This window comes from Megalobrama amblycephala, linkage group LG9, assembly GCF_018812025.1.
Source record: "Megalobrama amblycephala isolate DHTTF-2021 linkage group LG9, ASM1881202v1, whole genome shotgun sequence".
NCBI lineage: Eukaryota > Metazoa > Chordata > Actinopteri > Cypriniformes > Xenocyprididae > Megalobrama > Megalobrama amblycephala.
Window position 1 is genome coordinate 13,409,379 of NC_063052.1, and position 16,574 is coordinate 13,425,952.

General features: G+C 37.3%; 2 protein-coding genes across 2 annotated transcripts; one reads left to right on the forward strand and one right to left on the reverse strand.

Annotated features, from left to right (window-relative positions):
• The first annotated feature begins 1,300 nt into the window (after positions 1-1,300).
• Positions 1,301-7,528, forward strand: si:ch211-199g17.9 (uncharacterized protein LOC108180085 homolog). The gene is made up of 10 exons (XM_048201749.1): positions 1,301-1,557; positions 1,655-1,702; positions 1,941-2,000; positions 2,081-2,155; positions 2,247-2,294; positions 3,931-3,985; positions 4,238-4,327; positions 4,535-4,599; positions 4,730-4,795; positions 7,182-7,528. The coding sequence occupies exons 1-10, from the start codon at positions 1,542-1,544 to the stop codon at positions 7,277-7,279; spliced, it is 621 nt and encodes a 206-aa protein (XP_048057706.1). The 5' UTR covers positions 1,301-1,541; the 3' UTR covers positions 7,280-7,528.
• Positions 7,469-14,253, reverse strand: fam83hb (family with sequence similarity 83 member Hb). The gene is made up of 5 exons (XM_048201746.1): positions 13,804-14,253; positions 12,625-12,789; positions 12,415-12,539; positions 9,552-12,318; positions 7,469-8,683 (listed from the first exon to the last, which is right to left on the reverse strand). The coding sequence occupies exons 1-5, from the start codon at positions 14,251-14,253 to the stop codon at positions 8,663-8,665; spliced, it is 3,528 nt and encodes a 1,175-aa protein (XP_048057703.1). The 3' UTR covers positions 7,469-8,662.
• Positions 14,254-16,574: the final 2,321 nt, after the last annotated feature.

Consider the following 16,574-nt stretch of genomic DNA (forward strand, 5'->3'; position numbering starts at 1 on the left):
AACTTTTATGTTAGATGCGATTAATTGCAATTAATCGATTTGAGTGTATACATATATAAAATTTGTGCCCTCAAATGATTAATCACGATGAATCGCATCCAGACTAAGTTTGTTTACATAACATGTGTACTGTGTATATTTATTATGTATATATAAATACACACATATGCATGTATATATTTATTATATTTGCATATAAAATATTAATTTGATATATAAATATACATGCATACATGTAAATATTTCTTAAATACATGTATACATAAATACATACATACATACATATATATATATATATATATATATATATATATATATATATATAAAATAAATTGGTACACATACATCATGTACAGACTTATTTTGGATGTGATTAATCACGATTAATCATTTGACAGCACTATATATATATATATATATATATATATATATATATATATATATATATATATATATATATATCTTGTATTCATTGACTTTGAATTAGTATTGAACATTGAACATTGTTTCTTATATACGGTCCTGTGTCACAACTGAGGTCAAGAAAAAATATAAGCAGACATGCACATATTACTGATTTAACAAGAAAGATTCCTCTCAGATTTTGTTCGCCATTATAAACTAAATGGTTGTTGTTTTGGTTATTCATGTAAAAAGCATGATATCCTCTGTTCAAATGTATGTTTAGAATCCATGAGCAATGGATTTTGTTTATAAGCATCATTACATGTAATTCAAGTTAATTTTCTTTTGTAATTTTCAGTGTTACTGACCAAGTAGAAGAAATTAATTTAGAGAGACAACAGTTGAATGTTCAGTCTTGTTTAATCCAGTATTTCTTAATTTTTTTTGTCATGGCTGTCATAATTGAATTTAAACTTCGTTTTCACAAGTATTAATATCAAATTCTTTTTTATTGTAACTAACTGTTTTAATAATAAATTCCTATTTCTTAAATAAAATTCTTGTTTTCACAGACCTGTCATTTGAATTGTGTAATAATGTACTAGACATAACCAAGTTGATGAGAGTATTTAAGAAACTTTGTTTCTTTAGTTGTAAACAGATCCCTTAGTAGTCTGATCCAGTAGTTTTGCATTAAGGATTCAAGAAAAGCTCCATTTGTTTTTATTCCATTGTTATGTCTCACCCTATGGTCTCACCCCAATCCTTTTTTACAATACCATGCTTTATCAGACGATGGCGCCAAATTACCAATTTACAACCAAATGATGTAAATAAAGGGTGAGTGCGGCGAACCTGTGCTATAAATAAATATTTTAAAAACATATATGTGGTTAAATCAATATTGATATACATTTAAATGAATGAAAGTATAATTCATCGTTTCATATTTATTATACAATCATAGTCAAACGGGTTTTTACGACAACAACATTCAAAAGACCGCTGCGCGTGAACAGCAGTTGGAAAAGTGCGCGAGGAAGATCAGATCTGCCAACTGACATTCTCATCCTTAACATATTTATTCACAAATTTAGAGATATTTCTGAGTGTTTAATAACATAACTGTCGTCGTAATGAGTGTGATACTTGGTGGGTTGTTTTGTTTTTGTGAAGATGTGTTTAGTCAGCTAAGCAGGTTGAGTTTGATTTTCGAGAATAGCAGCTTGCTAAATATTGTTTTGTACAGAGTCATCATTCAACATTGAGGATATTATAAAGACACCAAAAAGCCCAGGTATGACATGAATCACTGACGAGCTATTATATTCATTATTTTCTGTTACATCTCAAATAATCTCATGAATAAGATACTAAACCGCTAAACCGATGAGTTTGTTTCGTTAACTTACCTCTCCCAGTTTGTCCCATAGAGAAGGCCTAACCCATAAACCAGATCTTTAATGTTTTGTTCACTCAAAGGGACTTAATAATGCCTTTGTATTTATTACATAACATTTGCTATTTTTTTATAGTCAGGCGAACAGAACCGAAACCAACGGAGCTGTTGATCAAACTCAGGAAGCTTCAACAAGGTCAACTGCCAATTGACCTCCTTAAATCTTAAATCAACATGTCTTACAAGCAAAAATTAACACCCATATGTTGATTTCAGCCAAGAAAAGCCTTGAAGATGAGGTGAAGGAAACTATGATCTTCAGATGTGCTAGGAAAGAGGAGGAAGATACCTGTATGTATACTTACATTACCCAAAAATGGCATTATTATTCATTCAAATGAGAGTAAAACAGTACAGATCAGTGTATTTTCTTTTCTTACAGTAACTGCTGAAGCCTTACAGTTGGAGGGAACATTGCACGAAAAGGAAGGTGATCATCTAAAATCAAATACTGGTTTGGTTTACATCCTCCTGGGACCCATGAATAGACTTCTGTCCTCTGTAGTGGACATTATATTTTAGTGATTTTCTCTGACATCATACATGTCACAGTTTTAAAGGATTAGTTCACTTTCAAATTAAAATTTCCTGATAATTTACTCACCCCCATGTCATCCAAGATGTTCATGTCCTTCTTTCTTTAGTCGAAATTAAGGTTTTTGATGAAAACATTCCAGGATTTTTCTCCATATAGTGGATTTCAATGGAGCCCAAACGGTTGAAGGTCAAAATTACAGTTTCAGTGCAGCTTCAAAGGGCTTTAAATGATACCAGACGAGGAATAAGGGTCTTATCTAGTGAAACGATCGATCATTTAAAAAAAAAAATACAACCGTTTATGCTTTATCAACACAAAATATCGCCTTGAACGTACTTCCCGTTTCCGCATTCTTCAAAACGCTTACGCTGAATGTTCTACGCCTTCCTTATTCTACTTACGGAACGAACGCGGCGCCAGTTTCGTTTTTTTCAAACAATTTGGACCTTCAACCTGTTGGTAGCCGTTGAAATCCACTATATGGAGAAAAATCCTGGAAGGTTTTCCTCAAAAAACTTCATTTCTTTTCGACTGACGAAAGAAAGACATGAACATCTTGGATGACATGGGGGTGAGTAAATTATCAGGAAAAGTTTATTTAAAAGTGGACTAATCCTTTAAGAGCACATTCAGGGCTTTCCAGAGATACCAAATTTTTAGAGGTTTCGCTATGAAAACAACAACTTCTTGGTCTTTACATATGACTGAAAATGAAAATTAGCACTCTTATGGAAATATGATAATATTGTTTGTTATAAATCTACATCTCAGGAAAATGTTAGGGGGTTTCAAATCAAAATATGACTTTCTGTTATGAAACAGGACATTGATTTCATACATGACCTCAGTAGAGGACTTAAATCATGTTTATCAGGCATTTTAGGAGATACAACAAGTGAATATGGAAAGAAATTATATATCAATATTCCTATTAATTATTAGATATTATCATGAAAATGTTGGCAATTATTACTCCCATTATTACACTTATTTTTCATTGCATGTTGCTCCAAGAACACATTAATATGCAAATTAGATACAGTGTATAGATATATTGTATTGAATGGGAAAATCCATGTATGACTATTTTACCCACATATTGCATTAATTAATGGTATATCAATTAATTCCATTATATCTTTCATAACATAGTTGAGAATCATCTTTATACAAAGTTTGGTTAAAAACAATCCTGAAGCCTAAAAATTAATCCCATTGTTTTTGCCTATACATGTAATTTCATGCCATGTTATTTTTTAAACAACTTAGTCCTGGTGTCCACTACAGAGGACATATCATAACATATGAATAAAATATAATTTTTCAAAAATGTTATTTTTTAATTTGTTTCTTTTGCTCTAAACAATATAATAACGTGAAAAAATACTAAATTCAAAAAACTTTTTTTTTTTCTGGGTCTCAGGAGGATATAACACTGTCTAGCACCACATGATTACATGAAATCACCAATAAGCGTTGTTATCAGATATATTATTTACAGTGTTGCACACATATTCTTGTCATACAGAGTTAAATAGATCTCTGCAGCTCAAATGTGAGGACATCCAGCTAGAGGCACAAAGGTAAGCTTACTCAGATATCCAAATAACACTCACTGGTATTTAAGCTGCACATCATATGGAAACTGCTCACATGTGAACCACAACATGAGTCACCTAAACACTGAGCTTTGGTCTCACTCTCAGGTCAAAGAGTTTGTACAGGGTGTGTATTCACTCGATACCTTACACAAATCGTATTAAAAATAGGTTGAGAGCAGAATTTTGTGTGTCATATTTATATCCTGATTTAAAGTCTAACTTGTAACTCTGTAGGCAGCTTGAGCAGATCCATCAGAAAGAGGAACTAGTAAAGCAGTACTGCTTTCAGATCCAGGAGACCAAACTAAAGCACAGAAAGATTCGGTATGACTCACTGTTTTTAACAGCGAATGGAAACTCCTAGCATTTATCTCTTCAGATATCAGAATTAGATATGAGATGCTGTCACAGCTACATTTTTGCAAATATAGTCAGAATATTTATTGTAATGCCTATATTCTTAATGAAATGCTACAGGATTAACAATTGTGTTTTATTTTTAAAATTCAAACTAATTTTAATCTATTTTAGGATGAAGTTTGAGAATCAGCTTCAGCAGTTAATGGAGCAGCATAAAAACCTGTCTTGCTGTTTTTGTAAGTGGTCTAATGGAATGGATATTAAAATAAAAGCAACTGAGCTTTCTTTTCTTGTAAAATGGAAACTGCTTTATTCGTTACAGATTTGATAATAGCTTTTGCGTTCCATTTTCTTTCTTTTTCCAGACTCCACAAAGACTCCCAGCAGAAATCCAGTCTGCTGAGTACACCACTGAGCAGCTGCTGAAGGCTGGTACGTTTTTTTTTTTTATTATTTTGTTCCATTGGTTAAGTTTTACAGCCCTCTCCAGTGTGTAGCTGCATGTTTAGTGTGACATTTGATGCCTTCTGGATTCATTCAGACATAGAAGTCAAATTAATCCAGTCATTTTTCCAAAATGACTCATTTGGCCAGTCCACAAGGCAGTGGCTGGATTTAAAATAGCATATACCGTAGTGGCCAAAAGTGATATCTGGAGGGGATATTTGTTTTTTATGACCCTACAAGTTCATGTAAACCATCAAAATATTGAGGAAAATATTTTCTATTTTTGGTTAAGGTGTTTATCTGATAAAACTACAGCTACAGGTTTTATTTCAAAAATGCATTGACTACAACATCACATCAGTAATATTTTGTTGGTTCGCTCTTGTTTTTGCATGTTCATAATCAGTGTTGGGGGTAACTCGTTACAAATAACTTGAGTTACATAATCAGATAACTTTTTGTAAAAAAGTATGTAGTAAAGTAATGCAATACCTTTTCAATTTACAACAAAATAATCCGTTACTTTTTTAAATAAGTAACGCAAGTTACTTTTTCACATTATTGACTGACAGCTCTCCTGTCCCCATGTTGAGAGAAATAAAGTTCAGAGGTGTTGTGTGCGCTGTATGAACATGATGGTTATTGTAGTTCTAGACTAAATGTGAACATGCATTTACTCATCTCACTTGCACGAAAACATTCAGTATTCCTCAAAATGAGTAAAAACGGTTTTAAAATTTTATGCAAACCTGTAATAATTAATTGTATTAAATTACACAAATATACTTTATGTATTTATTCTCACTTTATTAACCAATGTCTTTGCTGCTGACCTTCAATGATCCAATTCAACCATATTAATTATCAAAAATTACTTTAGATTAGATTTAGAAATAAAAGTGTTGAACTATCCTATTCATCTTTAATCCAGAATGGCAGCACAGCTGAAAGTTTTTTTTGAGCTGCGCCCTCTAGTGTACAGGTGTAAATATGCATTTCCTTCAGCCTGAGGCTTATTAATTTCACTTTTGGGGCCATATTTTAACGTTCTGAAGCACACGGCGCAAGTGAACTTAGGGCGTTTCCGAATCCACTTTTGCTAGTTTAATGACAGGAAAAATGGTCGGCGCACCAGGCGCATGGTCTAAAAGGGTTGTCCCTAGTCTCTTAATGAGTCATGGGTGTGTTTTGGGCATAATGTGCAATAAAACAGAGTCTCAATTCCCATTCCCTTTAAAAGCCAGTTGTGCTCCCGCCATGGCGGATTTGCTATTTACATCCTGGAATTTGCAAGCGGAAAAACTGAACGCTTCTCTAGCGAGGAAACGGATCTACAGGATTTATGTACACTATAATTTATGTACACTATAATAATCTTTTACATTGTAATCATTTTATTTTTAATATTTGGCATGTTTGTGTGCTTCTGTGTGTGTAACAAGCAGAGTGTATGTGCGTTGTGCACCTGCCTATAGGCGCATATTACTAACGCACCCTTTAAATAACAAAAAAGTACTGTGCCATTGACTTTAGACCAGTTTCAGTTGGTCAATGGTGCAGTCCTTTTCAGTTGCCTCAAAATAGCAACACGCCAACAATGCACCTGAACACACCTCGTTTTCAGACCAGCACGCCCATGGGCGAACAGATGGGCACAAATGCATTTGCTATTTAAACAACGTGGCACTGGACGTGAAAATGATAACTGTTGTTGTCTTGTGTCAGGTCTATGATAGGACCCTTGGTGTGAAAGGGCTTTAACATTTTTTTGTTGTTATTAAAAAACAAACAAACAAGCAAGCCCAGCCCAGGTGAGAAAAAGTAACACAAAAGTAATGTAACGCATTACTTTTCATAAAAAGTAACTAAGTAACGCAATTAGTTACTTTGATAAGAGAGTAACGCAATATTGTAATGCATTACTTTTAAAAGTAACTTTTCCCAACACTGTTCATAATTTCTTTGTATGACAAAATTATGTTCGCACAATTTGGCATGTTTCATTGCGTTATCACAAATAAAACAATTTACTTTAAGCACAACTACGAAATATGCTTACACAATTTTAATAATATTTGAATAAAGGGTGAAGATGTCAATTTTGGCCTCTTCTGTATTAGCATACTACTCTCACTATACTAACTTTATTCAGCAGAAATAGTCAGAGAGTTATGGTATTCTGAATTTAGCCTTTTTAAGAACATCCTAAGGCTAGATGACCTGCAAAGATTGGATTGCAGTGTAACGTAACCTCACACAAGTGTCCACAAGACCTAAAACTGAGCTCTCAACATCCTTAAACAAGAGACCAACATCATCCTCAGAGTAATCTGATACTTTCCTGTGTGTTTTTGTGTGTCTATCCCTACAGAGCAACAGAAGCTGGAGCAGTTGACCAAGCTGCAGGACGGGTTAAGCCACACCCAGAATGCAGAGATGCACATGGACACTTGTGAAAAAGCACCATGAATATCTCACACATTTCGCAAACTTGAGCTGAGTCCTACTGTATTCCAACAAATGCAAATTTTACAGCAGATAGAGAAGTTAGTGAAGCAGTTTTTCCATTGTCCACATGCATTGTCGTTGTGTTATGACATCAAAAAAAGAACAAATACTGATATAAACCTCAATCAAATCATACCCGTACCTAGTATATAAACGTTTCTAAACCATTTATTCAGAATTTAAGACACAATAAAAAAAGTTTGTAAACAAGCCTAAATTCCCCAAGATTTGTATTTATATACATAAATTGTATCGATGATACTCTATTAAAGTCAAACTCCATCATACTCCTCGATCAGATATTCCTAATTAGATCAACTTCCAGTTTCCATCAGTCCTATGACACATCCAGCAGAGCACCCTGGGAATTCTTTGGTGTTCAGTAATACCGTTCTGTCTTAATTTCATTTTGCATTGAAAAAATACAGGCCAAAGGCCAGTCCTGAGAACATATTTATCAACCTAATATTCTACAGTTTCTCCTGACAACACAGTTCATGCAGGAATGTACACGTGTAGTAGGTCTGCAACCATTATACTGCAAATTCTGATTGCTGGCGTAATAAAATTCATTCAACTCCACCCCCCCACACCCCCCATATCACTTTCTCAGCTTTCAATCCACTTCCTTGACAGCACATGGTTTAAATAGAGGAAAAATTAATGAACAAGCCTCCTTTCAGTTTCATACATCCCTTAAATACTTTCCAGTCATGACTTTTGCAGATGTTCTGTGTTCTTTGCCTTCAAAAGTAAAAGCGTTGTCTACCAACCATCTCTGGTTTCCTTTATGCCTATGATCCATTGGCACAGTCACCACCAAAGCATAATTTCAGCATGACGTGTCCTGGGGCGTTTGTGTGGTGTACTTTAACGAGGGTGTGTTTTAGTGCCTTCAGAGTAGCATAACTCAGCTTCTGCCCTGACATGTTAATTTCCTTTACCAGAGCTGAAAATGGCGTATATTTGCATCACAAGGAACTAAAAGGTCCAGCAGAAAAAGCTGAGAAAAGCCTCTTGACGTTCGAACCCTCCTTTGGCCTGATTTGTGTTTCTCTATTCTGCAGGGATTGCAGTGTGATTACTGTTGAGGTATGCCCTGATGCCTTATAAGGGCAAAGTGAATCATCTGTGGGCTCAGATTGGCACAGAGCGAGGAATATTCCTCCTGCTACAGCAAGACTCCTCATATTTGAGCTTGTGCTATTTTCGTGGTGTTTATATGAGATCCATGGACCATGTCATTTAGCAGACGCTTTTATCTCTCACAGCAGTATTGGGGATGTTTGGTACAATTTTTTTTAGTTCTCTTTACACTTCTCTGGCCCCTTCCTCCATGTTTTGTTATCCCAGGTTATTCCCCATCTGTTGAAGTAGAGTGACAGATATGTAAGTGAAACATCCCACAAATAGTACAGAAGATTCTGTGATAGTCTACTTCATTTATTTCTATCATAAATAAAAACATAAATAGATGAGAGAATGCATGTCTCGGGATGTAAAGACACTGAATTTTTAATGTTGACATTTAAAGAGATTTGTAAATTCTATGCATACCACAATAGAATGTGAAGGCAAAATAATAAATAAATAAACAATGTAAATGAAAAAGCTCATTTGTCAATAAATATAACTACACTCCAAAAATAAACCAAGTTAGGTTAAAAATGGGAAAAACCCAGCGGTTGGGTTAAATTTTTGACCAACCTGCTGGTCAGTTTTATTTAATTCAACTATTGTTTAAAAATTACTATATGGCTGGCTTAAAATGAAACCAAAATAGGTTGAAAATTAAAAATCAGATACATAATTACTAGAGGCAACAGTAATAATCAAAAAGCAAACATTTATTAATAAGCAATTTAATAAATTATTATTTAATTATTATTTATTAATAAATGATCATAATGTTAATTTCCAACCTATTTTGGGTGCATTTTAAGCAAGCAATATAGTAACTTTTAAATAGTTGAGTTAAATAAAACTACCCACCAGGTTGGGTCAAACATGTAACCCAACCGTTGGGTTTGTCCATTTTTATCCCACCTTGACTTATTTTTAACCCAGCAATTTTAGAGTGTAGGCATTAAATGCTTTGCTTAGAATTGATATACTTCACAAAATACATTACAAATATTGTACAAGGATCTCATGTGATTGATGATTGACTTTGCTCTTCCTTCTCTACACTTCCCTGCTCCCAGAAACACTCTTCTCGGTTACGAAAAAGTACCTCAAAGCGACTGTAGACTTTCTTTTCTTTGCGCATGCTCTCTATTCTCTTCAGCAGATTGTCCCTCTCCTGTGGGTTGACTGGAGTTCGGCCGAACCGGTTCCGGCTTTGGAAAGAAGAATTGGAAACATCGTCTTCCTTGCCCCCCTCGCTTTTCCCAGACTCTTCGTTCTGCTGTCTATTCTTCTGGCTATTTGCTGAGATTTGCTCTAGGATCACCTTGGTATCATCCCTGAGGTTGCTACTGAATATTACATTCGAGGTAGAGGACTGATAGCGGGACTGAGTTGGTTTAGCATTAGGTTTGTTGGTCTCTACTGTGGTTAAAGTTTCAGAGGGTTTCTCTTTGTCCGAGGGTTCCTCTTGCACCTCAGGGACTGTTTTCATTGACTTGTCCTCTTGAGAGTTGGACACTCCGGAGTGCTTCTTTTCTCCCTTTGGCCCAAGGAAACCCTTCAGTCTCTGCGTTTGTTTCTTGAGGAAGTCAAGGGCCTTTGTATCTTTACCATCGGAGCTTCCAAGGTTTAGGGAGCTCAGGCTTTCTTTGGACTCTGCGCGGGAAATGCCCGATGTGCTGAGGCTGCGGGACTTCTTAAGCTCACTCTTTTCCGCATCTGTCGCATCCGTGAGAATCTCCTCACCGCATGAGATCCGACGATGAGAGGACTGAGAGCTTTTGAATGGTTTTAAGAACTTGGGTGAAGGGAAAGGCCGAAGTGACTTAGTTGGCTCCTTAGCAGGCTCTTTCTTTGCCGCATCAGCTGTGCTCTCTGTCAGAGTTTTACTGTTCGTGTGCGGCCTGTCCACACAGACTTCAGTAGGTTTTGGATTTGATGTGACCGACAGGCGCTGTGGTACAGGATCTGCTAGGGTAAATGATGGTTCTTGTGTCTTCACAGTGGAGTCCTCTGAAGTAATAAGCACATTTGGAACTTTGGTTGCTGTATCAGAGGGGTCTGGCTTTTTCTTGGCTGCTTCTCGACTTTTAGTATCCAAATCTAACTCTAATTTTGAGGTCTTTCTCTTTTCTTCCAGATCTTTAAAGTACTTAAGTCGGCTTGCTGGATCATTCACGTTTAGGGAAGAAGTTGTTTGCTTAGGTCTCGAAGGCTCTGTTGGCTGTGTAACTTTGTTGTCCTTAGGTTCAGGGTTGTCAGGTTTCTCGTTTTCTTTGATGGGCTCCTCTTTGGCGTCTTTGATCGTAGTCAGGTCTCCTGTTGATGAGTTTTTAACATCTTTTTCATCTGCTTTTTTATGCTTGCTCCAATCAAACGGCTCTCTTGACAGCGATCTCCTCTTCTCGAGAATCTCTGCCACAATGGACGAGTATCGAACAGGCTCACTCTCATCTTTCTCCTCTTGTAACTCCCCACCAGACTTGGCTTGCGAGGAACTGTGTTGCTCCAGCTTTGAGGAGCTGAAGATTAAAGAAGACCGTAGTCTTGAGCTCCTTTGCAGCATTGGGTTAATTCGAGATCGGAACGACTCGTGCTTGGTAATGCTAATCGGTTCCCTCGGTTCCACCTCCTTCTCATTGTCTGTTGAAGATGCTAGTGATGAAGCTGAAATTGCTGGCTTTAATGTGTCAGTACTTGTGGGACCGAAGTCAGAGGTAACATCTTTTACCTGATTCCTATCTTGAATGATGGGTTTACCATAGCGTGGTCGCAAGTCAAGGTTTGGCTTAGTTGGGATTTTCTGACGCTCTCTAATGTTAAAGTTAAGGCCTGGTCCCTCTGAGCCATAAAGTCTGCTGTCAGGTTGTTGATATGGCTCATCAAAAGCATCTTGACCCATGGGCTGATGCAGGCCCTCCTCTCCTGCATCTTCATAAGTGCTGAGATAAGAGTTGATTCTCCAGCTCCGCAATCCCTGCTTCACACCGGGGTCCTCGGACTGCCGTACCTGTTCTCCAGTGGAGAACAACTGCTTGTGGTCTGGAGGATGTGGCTGAGTTGGCGAACTCTGACAGGCATACGAGTGGCCCGCAGCAGGCCTCTTGTGGCTTTGTGGACCATAGCGTCCCCCTCCTGTGTTATATTGTTTTTCTGAATCACTTTTGAGGTCATCAGAGGATAAAATATTCATATTTCCTGGTGCTTCAAGTTCAGGTGGATATGCAGATTCAGACTGTTGATCTGCCTGGTACATGCCGTAGTTAAGGCGGTCATATGGCCCACGCTCAGAATCAGGTCCCATGCCCTCGCTCTGATAGTAATGTTGTTCTCGCTGGTAATGCGATTCCATCTCCTCCAAGTTGTTCATTACACGTTGTTTCATGTACTGCCGGGAGGAGGCGTAGGTCTCGCGGGTTCCCTCGGCATAGCTATGCCTCTTAAAAGCGTTCATTTCCAGCTGCCGGGACGCCATCATTGAGCGTCCTTGATCCAAGAATGACTGTTGCATCTTGAACTGCTGTGTTGCATATTTTGTGACCTGCATAGGACCTGCACTTGGATCAATCGTATGGCGGAACGGGTCATCCCTCCGAAAAGGTAGTACAGAATCAAGACGATCCCCGAATGGGAAACCAGTAAGTTCAGGCTGGCGATGATATCCTCTGGGATTCCTTAGTGACTGAGTTCTTTTCAAGCCAAACTGGCTGCCAAGGTAACTATCTTGTGGCATGGGTACAAGGGCATTTTCAACAACAAGAGGCTGAGACTGAGCAAACAAAATACGAAACTCCTCATCAAAAGTGGCAACTAGTTCTCCAAGGAACAAATGGGCGATGCAGCGGTGGATCTTCTCAAAAGACCACATAAAGCTGGAGAAAGAGAGAAAGAAACATTTAGAATGTCATCTGTGTCACATAAGTGCCCATACAATACACATATTTGCATTCAAATGTCACTGAGCTCACCTATAGTTTCCACTGATCACTGCTCTGCAGTCAGTCAGAAGAAAGCGGTCCATCACTTGACCTTTAAATGATTTTCCTGAGCGGCAGAAGTAGGTAATGCCTGCTACTGTCCGTACCCGCATCATCTGTAACCAGTAAAGTAACCATTAAGCCTGTATTTTCTTTCAATTTAAATTAAAACTTAGCCTAGTTGAGATCAGTTTTACTTACATGGATCATATCCAGGTTAACTTTACAGCTTGCCACCATGTTAACAAAATGATGGGCATTTTGTTCATCCAGCAGAATATAGACAGGCACATGACGTGCTGTAGCATCCAGAAGATCGGAAAATATATCAACATCTGTGAAAATATCCATCACTATTGCAATGACCTGTAAGAAAGAGGAAATAAAAATGAAAATAGCAATAAGGAATCACCTCGAACTGTGCATCATAAGTTGACAATTAAAACTAGTCAAGTTGAATAAGTCCTTTCTTGCACTTATTTTAGTATACTTTGATAATGTATGTTTTCATTTACTGAAGCCAATGCAGAAATTTGCAGCCTGCCATGATTATTTTATTCTATGAGCAATAACGGGGGTTACCAACATAAAATGAGTAGCATTTGGCTGGTCAGTCTTTATTTCATACAAGCAGGGCTTGACATTAACACCCACCAAATGCGGTGGATTTCAGAAGTGGCATGTAACGCAGTCACTGCTACTAGCCATATTGGTGGGTTGCATTTATATATAATATATATATTTTTCAATTGTACTCTTCTAAAGGCATCTGAAATAATAAACTAAGTGCAATGTATTGTTGTCAAAAATAAAGATTTTTCGATACATATCAATACTGAAATATCTGAAACACTTCAATACTCATTTTCCGCAGAAAAGATACACAATACCAGCTGCGCTTTCTCTCTCTCATCTCTCCGACAGCGAGTCGACACACAAACCCTCCTCCCTTCACTCACTCATTTCATTTGCTCTGGATGAATATTGTTGGAGCTACAGGGCTTGAATTTCGGCATGTTTTTACGCATAATTTTACTCATTCTTGCAGATTTTGTGCTCACACCCAAAATGCACCCATAAAGCCGCCTCTCAGTACTAAATTGAGTTTTTCGCTGCTTATTGCACTTAAACAGTCAGATACACACAAAATAATGTCAAAATGCCGTTCTTGGCGAGTATTCAGGTAAACACAGTCATGTTTTTTAAGTGAATGTAGACAGTTGAGAAAGAAACGCATGTGTAATGGATCCGTGCATCAGGTCTTAAAGTGACAGCAGCCTAATATACCTGCTCCCACATTATGAGAAAATATGAAAAAATATCTATAAGGCATGATATATATCTATTTTAAATATCATTTATAAATTTGAAAGCACTAACCTGATGAGCATTTTTGATGAGTCGCCGTGCCTGCTCCTTAATGCTGGGAAGTTCGGGGTCAGCGGGGTTTACCAACATTGTGACCTCTGTGGGACCCACAAAACTATGTTGCTGCAGAGGCCATCCAAGGTCTAGCCCCGGTGCATCCAAGTCAGAATGCAGCGGCCAGTAGGTGTCAGAAGACCCATCCTGATCTATTTCTCGATACGGCAGTTCTGGTACATTTCCAGCACTCTGTGGTGAATGCACAGTGCTTTTAATATGCTCGATCTCTGACCTTGATAAAAAGTCAACTACATTAGCACTTTGTAAAAAGTTGTAGTAGCCCTCAATGTCCTCCTCCACCAGGGCATCGATAGCCATGCGATACTCTTCCCGGTAATGCGGACGCAAATAATTGGGATCCAGGGGGTTGTCTCCCACTGAAGAACTCTGGGAGCGACGGGCCATGGTGGAGCAGGGAAAACAACCTAAGAAACGACATTTTTTTAATAAATAAGCATGTGGAACAATCTTATCAGAGCATCTGGAATCTCTTCTATTACATTATTATTGCAGAAAATGTTTACAATTTTAGCACAAACATGTTAGTTGTAACTAGGCTACTACTAGGCTACATTAACAAACAGGAAATAACACTTTTAAATTTACCATATGCACTATGATACAATAGTATCCAGGAAGGGCAAATTCTGCATACTAAGCCACTATTATATGTTGTACGACACAGATCATGAAGTGTATATTATGAAACATTTATGCAACCAAAAAAAATGTGCTACTGCATGCTAGTTCAGATCGACCTGCCGAAAAACTCTGGGAGCTGCTTGACTCATTGTGTACATATGGAATTCCTATCTGTTCTGCTGGAGCCTTCCAGACAATGACCGCTAAGCAAGGTTAGGCCCCAGTTTGAAGGTTTTCGAAGGTTGTGGGTACTTGTGTACATTTGTTTGTATTTTAGACATCACCAGGGAAACGGTGTCAGCCTGTTGGCGAGTGACTCATTGTGGGCAAGAGGGGAACCAAAAAGACATCAACAGAAAGGGAAAAACTGAAGAAACATGTGACTGAATCAAAGAAGGGAGTGTTTTGCTGATGTTCTTGTGAAAGAGGCTCGCTGCGTTAACTGTGTGAGTTAGAATCAGACTTTGAGCTGGTCGTAAATTAACCAAGGCATGTTGTGGCTAATTCACAGGGTAGCATGTCTATTATATGTTGTAAACTCATATGTATAATGTATTCATAACAAATTTGCTAACAAGAATGTTATGTGATGCCAAAGAAGATTGCGTCTACTTATGACCAGCCTCGATTATTGTGCTGTCAGCATATTTCCTTATGAGTCGACACCCAGACCAGTATATCGTGTTGGAGTGGATTCATCCCCATTGCACTGCTTCACTTTATTATGAACATAATATAAAGCTATTATAATGACTGACCGATAATAATAATTCAGACTGTATTGGATGGCCAAATGTGAAAAATACCCAAGAGATGTTATGAAATTACACTGTGCTTAAACTTACACTGCAAGTGCCAAGTTGGATATGATTCAGTTTTACTTGTTTAGTAGACTGATGTGTTCACGCAGATGTCTGCACATACATTGCTCATGTAAATACATTCTATGTACATTCAAAACATAACTGGAAATTACCAAGGCAGAAGAATCTTTACATTCCTGGGATATCTGTAACAACAGGCAGTGAGACTGATATATAACAGGCAGCCAATGTTTCAGTAGCTTAGTTGTTGCAATTATTTTTAGCAAGCAAAAAATAGACTTTTGCATGACCAAATATTTTTCATAATAAACCCGTGACTCTTTTATGAATATTGTAATATTCGGCACATTGTGAAATTCAAATGCAGAATAAAGACCAATTCAGAAATACTGAATGCGTTTATATAAACATCTTTATTTGGATGCTTAAAAGGATAGTTTAAGCTATTTCTTTGGTTATCCTGACTAGAGATGCACAATATATCAGTATCAATCCAACGTTATTATTTTTTTTAATATTTAGATTACCTTTGCCATCATCTACTTACAGTTAAAGCCAAAAATGAAAATCCTGTCATTAATTACTCACCCACACCCGTAAGACCTTTGTTCATATTCGGAACACAAATTAAGATATTTCTGATGAAATCCGAGAGGTATATGACTCGTCCATAGACAGCAATTTAACCGACACTTTCAAGGTCCAGAAAGGTACTAAAGACATCGTTAAAACTGTCGATGAACAATATCTTATCTTCTGTGTCATTCTCATACTATGTTTACATCACCGACTCATTATTGGCCGGCTCCTGCATCAGCATCACACACATGCGTCGTGCTGATCATGTGACCAGCTTTGGCCAATAATGAGCCGGCATTCACTATGCTTACTGCATTAGGATAATGACAGGGAAGAAAAGAGAATGTTAAAGTTATTTTTGTTTTGTTTTTGCACACAAAAATATTCTCGTCGCTTCATAACATTAAGGTTGAACCACTGCAGTCACATGACTGTTTGAATGATGTCTTTAGTACCTTTCTGGACCTTGAAAGTGTTGATTATATTGTTGTCTATGAACGAGTCATATACCTCTCGCATTTTATCAAAAATATCTTAATTTGTGTTCCGAAGATGAAAGGTCCTATGGGTGTGGAAGAACATGAGGGTGAGTAATTCATGACAGAAACCCTTTAATCTTTATAAACACTAATAGTTTATTAACACTGTTACTTAGCAAAGTGATGAATATCCATTTTTCAT

Excerpts from the sequence above, each read along its gene's own strand:
- si:ch211-199g17.9 (XM_048201749.1), top strand. Across the intron at positions 2,295-3,930 it reads AACATTGCACGAAAAGGAAG|AGTTAAATAGATCTCTGCAG; the intron begins GTGATCATCTAA and ends CTTGTCATACAG. Across the intron at positions 4,796-7,181 it reads TGAGCAGCTGCTGAAGGCTG|AGCAACAGAAGCTGGAGCAG; the intron begins GTACGTTTTTTT and ends CTATCCCTACAG.
- fam83hb (XM_048201746.1), bottom strand. The coding sequence starts at position 14,253 with ATGGCCCGTCGCTCCCAGAGTTCTTCAGTGGGAGACAACCCCCTGGAT. Across the intron at positions 12,540-12,624 it reads TTAACCTGGATATGATCCAT|ATGATGCGGGTACGGACAGT; the intron begins GTAAGTAAAACT and ends TACTGGTTACAG. Across the intron at positions 12,319-12,414 it reads GTGATCAGTGGAAACTATAG|CTTTATGTGGTCTTTTGAGA; the intron begins GTGAGCTCAGTG and ends CTCTTTCTCCAG.